The sequence below is a fragment of the Arachis duranensis genome, chromosome 6, assembly GCF_000817695.3.
Source record: "Arachis duranensis cultivar V14167 chromosome 6, aradu.V14167.gnm2.J7QH, whole genome shotgun sequence".
Lineage (NCBI taxonomy): Eukaryota > Viridiplantae > Streptophyta > Magnoliopsida > Fabales > Fabaceae > Arachis > Arachis duranensis.
In genome coordinates this window covers 20,995,704-21,005,155 of record NC_029777.3, presented here as the reverse complement: position 1 = coordinate 21,005,155, position 9,452 = coordinate 20,995,704, and the positions used below count along the sequence as shown (strand labels likewise).

Here is a 9,452-nt window from a genome sequence, read left to right as displayed (position 1 = left end):
ACGCTGCAACTGATGATGGGGCAGCAAACCTTGGATGCAACGGTGCGATTGGGCTGGTGCGGAAGGGGGTCAGCGAGCTTGCCATTATTAACGGCGCGGAAGCAACGGGAGATGATAATGGTACTGTTCATATAAATGCAGGACCAGGTCTTGCTGAAGGAACCGATCCTTGTCCTGATTCGAATAAGGGTAGAGGGCAGGTGCTTGCTCACAGCGGTCTGAAGAGGTACTCCGGACAGAGGGAGGGAAGCCTCGAAGGGAATGAGATTGGGCTTGCTGAAGGTAGGAATATGGCAGAGGATAGTGACACTGAGGCCTTGAAGCTGGAGGAGCAGTTGCTGGAGAACCGTAGGACTTGGGACTTGGCGAAAGAGTCGGGCGTTATACTGGTCAACGAGGAAGATGGCATTATGGCAATACTCCGATCGCAGAACGAAGAAATTGAACGAAAAAGAAAACTAGCGAAGCGGAAGAAAAAATTGCGACGATGCAGGCCCAAAAATAAAAACAGGTGTGTAAAAAGAATTTTAAATGATTTTTAGCTCTTGGAATGTTAGGGGGTTAGGAGGTGATGGTAAGATAAGAATGGTGAAGGAATTGAAGAAAAAATATAAATTAGATATGTTGGGCTTGATTGAGACTAAAAAACAAGCTGTGTCAAGATTTGATGTTGCTAGAATTTGGGGGCAAGATAGCGCTGGGTGGGATTTTGTAGGCTCTGATGGGGCAGCGGGGGGACTCTTGTTGATATGGGATAATTCAGTGTTTAAAAGGAATAATTGTTATAAGGGGGAGAGATGGTTGTGTGTTGAAGGGGTCCTGGTAAAGAATAATTACAATTGTGCTATTTTCTTGGTTTATGGTGCACATACTAGAGATGCGAAGATTGAGGTGTGGGAAGAATTGAGTTACATAGCAGGTTTATGTCAGGTCCCTAGTTGCTACATGGGTGATTTTCATGAAATTGTGCATGTGGAAGAAAGGCAAGGTGCTGATGTTCTACCTGTGTCGGCAGAAGATTTCAGGAGTTGGATACAAGACATGCATCTAGTGGATCTGCCACTCACAGATCGTAAGTTCACATGGTTCCGTGGACGTTCTTGCAGTCGTATAGATAGAGCACTGGTTAGCGTGGAGTGGTTAGAAGAGTTTCCTGAGACACGGATACGAGGTGGACCAAGGGGTTTGTCAGATCACTGTCCTATCATCTTAGAGTACATGAGGCAGAGAAGAGGTCCAAGGCCGTTCCAAAGCCTAGATTCATGGTTTACACATGCAGACTTTCTTAGATTCGTGAAGGAGGAGTGGAGAGGGTTGGGGGAGATGCAGTTCACAGACAAGTTGAAGGCTTTGACGGTACCGTTAGGGAATTGGCATAAAACTAAATTTGGGAATATGGACAACAAGATTACGAAGTTTGAGGAAGAAATAAAGAAGATTGATGACTTGGTAAGCAATGGGGTGTATGATGGAACGATGGAGGCTAGAAGGAAGGCGTTGGTTACTTGCTGTGAGAAGTGGTATGTCAGAAAAGAAGTGCATTGGAAATAGATGTCCCGATCTCGTCAGGCAAAGGATATGGACAAAAATACAAGATATTTTCACAACTTAGCATCAGCAAGACAGAGGAACAATAGAATTGATACATTGGTAATCGGTGGTAGACTGGTCAGAAACCAAGCTAGAATAAAAGTTGCTATTAAAGAATTCTACAAAGATCTATATCACCAGGATAATTCTCCTATGCTGAGCTTCAGAGATGGTCTGGTGAATAGGATAGATCAGGAAGATTCTGTAAATTTGGAGGCAATGCCGACAGCTGAGGAAATCAGAGAAGCTGTGTGGGATTGTGAGTCATCTAAGGCACCAGGGTGTGATGGATACAACATGAATTTTGTCAAGAGATGTTGGGATGAGATTGGGAGTGAGTTCACGGCTGCAGTGCTAGGGTTTTTTCAGACATCAAGGCTGCCGACAGACTCTAACATCACTTGGGTTGCGTTAGCACCAAAGTTCATAGGGGCAAAGGAGATTAAAGATCTGCGACCTATCAGCATGGTAGGATGCATTTACAAGGTTATCTCTAAGGTCTTGGTCAGGAGGATGAGACCAGTGATGCCAACATTAGTAGGGAAAACTCAAAGTGCATTTGTAAGGGGCAGAAAGATACATGATGGGGCACTGATCGCATGTGAAACGGTAAATTGGCTTAAAATGAGAAAAAAGAAGGCGGCACTAATCAAGCTAGATTTCCAGAAGGCATATGATAGAGTCAAGTGGAGTTTCGTCGACATAGTATTGCAAAAAATGGGATTTGGCCATAGATGGAGATCATGGGTTATGGAGTGTGTCTCCACAACATCTATGTCGGTTTTGATAAACGGGTCGCCTTCCAAGCCGTTCAAGATGGAAAGAGGTCTGAGACAAGGTGACCCGCTTTCTCCATTCTTATTTGTACTGGTTGTGGATGTTTTGCATCGGTTGGTGGGAGAGGCAGTTAGGAGTGAGCGTATATCACCTTTGTCGATAGGGAGAGATAGTGTAGCACTGTCACATCTGCAGTTTGCTGATGATACGATTCTATTTTGCCCACCAGAGGAGGACACTATCAAGAATTACAAACAGCTGTTGAGATGCTTTGAGTTGATGTCAGGCCTCAGCATTAACTTTGATAAGTCAAGCTTGATTCCGATAAACTGTGAAGAACAATGGATCCAGAATATGTGCCAGTTATTGGGGTGTAAAGGAGAGACCCTTCCAGTCAAATATCTGGGAATCCCCTTAGGTGCAAATCCGAGGTTAGTGAAGACCTGGAAGCCTATAATAGACAAAGTCGAGGAGAAGCTCAGTTTGTGGAAAGCTAAACTTCTGAATAAGGCAGGGAAGTTGGTTCTGATCAAGTCAGTCTTAAATAGTCTGCCTGTATATTACTTGAGTCTGTTCAAGATGCCGAAAGCTGTTGCTGAGAAATTGATTTCACTGCAAAGAAGGTTCTTGTGGAGTAAGGAGGATGGTAGTAATGGAATGGCACTAGTCAAGTGGGAAGTGGTGCAGGCCCCGAAAAAACTAGGCGGGTTGGGAGTCGGGGATGCTATGATTCGGAACACAGCTATGTTATTTAAGTGGTGGTGGAGGTTTGCTAAGGAGGACTGCCCGTTGTGGAAGAAGGTGGTTTGTTCCTGCTATAATCTGAATCCTCATGAAATGCTGTCAACTCAAGTGCTACCTACTAGAGGGAGACTGTGGAAGGATATCTGCTAGCTACATATGACGAATGACCAGATAAGGGATAAGATGGTGACAGGCTTATCTATGGAGATTGGCGATGGGCGCCGTACACGGTTTTGGGAAGACAATTGGATGCTTTGTGGGCCTCTAAAGGAGCGGTTTCCTAGGCTCTTCTCTATTTCAAACCAATGTGGATCTGTTATAGGGGATTGTGGATTTTGGGACGGGTTAGAATGGATTTGGAATTTCCAATGGAGGAGAGAGCTCTTTCAATGGGAGTTGGGACTACTGGGTCAATTACATGAGACATTGAGACCTGTGCAACTAGTTGTTAACAGAGAGGATAAGATAGTGTGGAAATATGATAAACAAGGAGTTTATACAACTAACTCATTTGTTCAGGTTTTGCAGGAGGCGACACTACCAGAGGAGGTGACAAGCTACAACTTTACAAAGACTATCTCGAAAGGGCTAGTTCCACCTAGAGTAGAACTATTTTCTTGGTTTGTCCTGATAGGTAGGGTGAATACAAAAGAACGGGTATGCCGTTTGGGGATCATTAACCAGGACGATAACATCTGTGTTCTATGTAATAAATATGCGGGGAACATGCACCACTTGTTTCTATGTTGTGAATTTACTTGGCAGGTGTGGAGTGCTTGGTTGGCGATGATTGGACAAACAATGGTCTATCTCAGGGTCAATAGAACACTTTCTGAGTTGGACAGAGGGGACAAGGAGGAGGGAGGATAGAGAGCAACGACTGAGATGCTTCTGTGCGATCGTTTGGAACATCTGGATGGAGAGGAATAGAAGGATTTTCAGAACAGAAGCAAATGTGTTGAAGATATCACTCACATGACTGTGTTGAGCCATAACGAGTGGAGTTGTGCAGATCCCTTTGGTTGTTGATGGTAATGCCGGAGATGACAAGGGGATTTCTTTTCTTTTATGATTACTATGTTTTATATTGGTTGTTTGTTTTTGACTGCTCCACCGTATTGTGTTGAGCTCTTTCTATTCATAAAAAAAAAAAGAAAAACAAGACACACACAAACAATCAAACTAATTCACTTGTAATCTTGTTTAGGTATATCTTTTGGAAGGTCAATAACGGAAAAACTGATGTCTATAATTCTATATATATATATACACAAGCCTTACACATTGTGTTTTCAACTTTTCATATTGATTTTGTATCTTTCTTTATTTTTTCATTGAAAACTCCGCTGGGAATTCCAACTAAAAAACGGTTAAAAACTGAAACAAGACGTGATAAGCGTACACTTAATCCTATTCAAGTATTCATAACGTCATAACACACATAATGCTACAGACAAAATTAAAGGAGGTGCACATAATGAACAGTACTTGTAATAATTTTTACAAATGATTATTCTCACGAAAATATATTTTATACTATGTATACACTAAAATCAGTCACAAATATAAAATACATGTTAAAATATAAATACACATTAAAAATAAATTAAACCACACATAAAATATACACAAATACATTGATGAGTTATATTAATATAGGAATAGTATTTTTGATAAGCCTAAGAAAATAATTCAATAACTCAAAATTGAGTGTATTAAATCAAACAAGAGAACCCTTATTAGTACATAAATAATTTAGCTTTATCATTATTAGTGTCTTCTAAGTTGTAAGTTGGACCAACTTTAATGATTGGCTTTGTTGTTGCCATCATGGCACATACAAGTCCTTCTTTGGCACGCCTCAATGCATCTAGAGCTTCAATCACACTTTCATGAACTGCCCTCTCATTATTATTGTTATTGTTGTTGGTGGATACCAAAGTCACATTCAGAGGAACTAATGCTAGAGAGTTATCAACGTCATTATCCTCCTTCTCCTCCATCACTGATGATGCTTTTGTGCTTAAACTAGAAACCCTCAATCGGATATTTCAAATTCAAAATTAGTATTACGATATATGATAGAAAGAGATGTGTTGTGTATAGTTATTCATAATATCAAAGCATGACAATTAGAGAGTAAATAATCATTGCTTATATATTATTACATAATAGGTTTAGGGTTTGTTTGGGTAAATTTTTACGAATTATTTTTTTTAAGTGATCTTATAAAAATTATTTTTTAAGTAAAAAAGATATTTTAAAAAATATAATTATAGTTTTTAATTTTTTATTTTTTAATATTTTTACTTTTATTACTGAAATTTTGTAAATACACTAAAAAATAAAAAAAAAATTTCATCGACTATTAAACTTTTGTCAAACACAGTAAAATTTTTTTTTCTAATGATTTCCGAACAAGCTCTTAATTTTACTGGTATTTAACACATAAAATAAATTTTTTATATATTTTATTGAATAAATAAACAAAATATACATAAAAAGGTTTGGAATGAATAAAAGTACACACTTAAAAATTATAAATATCAAATTAAATTCCAAAATTGTTTTCGATCCTCAAAAGATTAACATATCAAATAATTTTTTATATATATTACTTTATTGAGTAAATAGACAAAAGCATATATAAAAGAGTTTGGAGTAAATAAAAATACATACAAAAATATATAAATATCAAAATACATTTTAAAATTATTAAAGTACAAATAAAAATTTCGTAAATATCATATCCTTACTAACATTTTGTCCATCAAAAAAATTTTTGGAGCATATTTTGATAATGAATCTTTGATATGTACTTTTATCCACTCCAAATTTTTTTATGCCTGTTTTTATTCATTTACTTTATTTTATTTAAATATAGAAGATCATATTCAAGAGAGTACTGGAACAATTGTCTTAAATCATTTAGGATCATAAAAAGGTATAGAATTCCTTCCACATCAGAAAAACGTGTTAAATATATAATTATTCCTTTGCTTTAATTTTTACCTAATTGACTAAATTTTTAGGATAAATAATTTGATGACAAAATAGAATTGAATAAAATAAAAAGGGAGCCACTTAGATAAAAGGGTATAAAACATCTTTTTTAAAAATATTTTTTAGTAATTAAAATTTAATACATATAATCGATTAAACCGTGTTATTTTTATCAAATTAAGCCAGACAAATAAAAATAGTAAATCAAATCTTAAACTGATCTAAATTAATATTGTTTTTTATAGAAATGATTACAATACCCTTATTATTGAAAATAATTAAAATAATCCTATTATACATATTAATTTTGAAAATTCTAAATTTTAATCTTTCGCTGCCGTCATAAGGTTAAGATTTAGAATTTAAAATATACATATATATATATATATAATAAGAGTAATTTAGTCATTTTTTATAATAAGAATATTGTATGTAGTCATTTTTTATAAAAAAATAATATTAATTTAGATTTAGCCTAATTTTAACAAAAATAATATAGTTTAATCGATTATATGTATTAAATTTTAATTACTAAAAAATATCTTAAAAAAAAAGCATTTTAGACGTCTTTATCAAATAAAAAATAAGAAATACCTGTTGTGATCATTCTTTAAATCCACATTGCTTGGATTTATAGTGTGATTTGAGACGTGATCATAACTCGTTGCCGATATTTTCGAGCTTGAAGGTGAAAGTGAAAGCCTGCTTTCACATTAACAAGTATAATACTAAGGACACAAATTCCTGAATGAATAATGTTGCAAATTCTGATAGATACCTGATATCATTATCATTATTATTCTTCAAATTTTCAGTGCTTTGATGATTCGGATCCAAATAAGATATGTTGAAAGATTGAAGCTTCTCCTTGAAGAACTCAAGTTTTCTTTGGGCTTTGTCTCTTAGTATGGTCTCTTGTCTCAGTTTATTTTTCAGTTCCACAAACTGGTCCACCGAAACAAGAAAAAATAAAGCATATACATATATTAAAGAAATACCCTGTTTTGGTAATAATAAAGAGAAAGTAAAATACCCTGTTTTCGAATGATTGAGCTTTGTCCCTTGCTAGCCTTGAAGCGTGTCTCTCGGCAAGTAATCTGCCTCTCAGGGACTCCACCATGGTGTTCAAAACATCACCATTGTTATTGTCTTGATGATTATGGTGGTGGTTCATATTTTTTTGTGTGTTTTGGAAGGTTGAGAACTTGAGATATTCTATTCTCTGCTTTCAGAATCCAATGTGTCTTTGTCACACAACTAAGGAGGAAGAAGTGATACCAGAGAGAGGGAGCGCACTCACTCTTTTGATATATTAAAGAAATAAAAAAATTTATTTTTATATTAAATTTAGTCACTAAAAATTAATTATTATATATATATAAATACTATTTAATGTATATTTTTTATAAGCGATTGCTGTGCTGTTTTGAGACGATGTCAGGGTTGAATATTAATTTTGACAAATCCTGTTTGATTTCGGTTAATTGTGAGCAGAGTTGGGCACGGCAGATGTATCGACTGTTAAGGTGCAAAGAGGCGTATTTACCCGTCAGATATCTTGGCATTTTTCTAGGGGCGAATCCGAGGCTGATTAAGATATGAAAACCAGTGATTGATAAGGTAGAAGAAAAGTTATGTCTGTGAAAAGTAAAGTCTATGAATAAAGCGGCTAAGCTAGTTCTCATTAAATCTGCCTTTGATAGCCTATCTATTTACTATCTCAACTTGTACAAAATGCTGAAGGCAGTAGCAGAAAAAATAATATCCTTACAGAGACGCTTTTTATGGAGTAAGGAGGACGAGAGGGACTAGATGCCTCTAGTGAAATAGAAAGTTGTACAAGCCCCCAAAAAGGCAGGAGATTTAGGAGTTGGTGACACGGTAATTCAGAATATAGTGCTCATATTCAAGTGATGGTGGAGGTTTTCGAAAGAGGATTGTCCAATTTAAAAGAAAATTACATGTTCCTGTAATAACATGAATCCTTCTTAGATGATTTGTGATCAGCTTGTACCTACAAGAGTGGGTCCTTGAAAAGATATTTGTCAACTATAAATCAGTGAGTCACAAGTGAGAGAGAAGATGATCAGAGGTTTGGCTATAGAATTAGGGGATGACAGGATAATCTGCTTCTGGGAAGATAGCTAGTTACCATGTGGTGCTCTGAAAGTTTTTTCTCCAAGACTTTTCTCGATCTCAAATTTTCAAGGATCTATTATAGGAGATTGTGGGTTTTGGGATGAGTTAGAGTGGATTTGAAATTTTCAATGGTGACGAGAGATATTTCAATGGGAATTGGAACTAGTAAACCAGTTTCATGCGGTTCTACAATAGTGAAACTGACAACTAAAAGAGAGGACTGGTGGACGAAATTGTGATCCTCAAAGTTAGTCTCTTTGTATTTGTATGAAATCAAAAATACCCCAAAGAGATCATGGTGTGATAAATTGGGATCTTAATAATCCCTGGTGTGATCATAACTCCGTTCAACTTAACCAGCAAGTGTACTGGGTCATCCAAGTAATACCTTACGTGAGTAAGGGTCGATCCCACAGAGATTGTTGGTATGAAGCAAGCTATGGTCTCCTTGTAAATCTCAGTTAGGCAGATTAAATTGGTTTATGATGAGTTCGAAAATTAATAATAAATAGAAAATAAAAGGGATAGATATACTTATGTAAATCAATAGTGGGAATTTCAGATAGGCGTATGGAGATGCTGTGATCCTCTTGAATCTCTACTTTCTTATTACATTCATCCAATCCTTCTTACTCCTTTCCATGGCAAGCTGTATGTAGGGCATCACCGTTGTTAATGGCTACATCGCATCCTCTCAGTTAAAATGGTCATATGCTCTGTCACAGCACGGCTAATCATCTGTCGGTTCTCAATCAGGTTGGAATAGAATCCCTTGATTCTTTTGCGTTTGTCATCACGTCCAGCCTTCAGGAGTTTGAAGCTCGTCACAGTCATTCAATCCCAGAATCCTACTCGAAATACCATAGACAAGGTTTAGACTTTCCGGATCCTCATGAATGCCGCCATCTATCTAGCTTATACCACGAAGATTCTGTTGAGGAATCTAAGAGATATGCGCCCGGCCTAAGGTAGAATGGAAGTGGTTGTCAATCACGCGCGTTCATAGGTGAGAATGATGATGAGTGTCATGGATCATCACATTCATCAAAGTGTTGTGCAACGTATATCTTGGAATAAGAATAAGAGAGAATTGAAGAAAAAGTAATAGTAATTGTATTGAAACTTGAGGTACAACAGAGCTCCACACCCTTAATCTATGGTGTGCAGAAACTCCACCGTTGAAAATACATAAGCAAAAG

General features: G+C 36.5%; 1 protein-coding gene across 1 annotated transcript; it reads right to left on the bottom strand.

Moving 5' to 3' along the window:
* Positions 1–4,795: 4,795 nt before the first annotated feature.
* LOC110273174 (uncharacterized) lies at positions 4,796–7,363 on the bottom strand. The gene is made up of 4 exons (XM_021126010.2): positions 7,148–7,363; positions 6,893–7,059; positions 6,709–6,816; positions 4,796–5,139 (listed from the first exon to the last, which is right to left on the bottom strand). The coding sequence occupies exons 1-4, from the start codon at positions 7,286–7,288 to the stop codon at positions 4,851–4,853; spliced, it is 705 nt and encodes a 234-aa protein (XP_020981669.1). The 5' UTR covers positions 7,289–7,363; the 3' UTR covers positions 4,796–4,850.
* Positions 7,364–9,452: the final 2,089 nt, after the last annotated feature.

What these genes read in the sequence shown, in the direction of transcription:
- LOC110273174 (XM_021126010.2), bottom strand. Translation starts at nt 7,288, where the DNA reads ATGAACCACCACCATAATCATCAAGACAATAACAATGGTGATGTTTTG. An exon ending in AATAATGATAATGATATCAG is followed by an intron (nt 6,817 to 6,892) that starts GTATCTATCAGA and finishes ATGTGAAAGCAG; the next exon opens with GCTTTCACTTTCACCTTCAA. An exon ending in TTAAAGAATGATCACAACAG is followed by an intron (nt 5,140 to 6,708) that starts GTATTTCTTATT and finishes GAGGGTTTCTAG; the next exon opens with TTTAAGCACAAAAGCATCAT.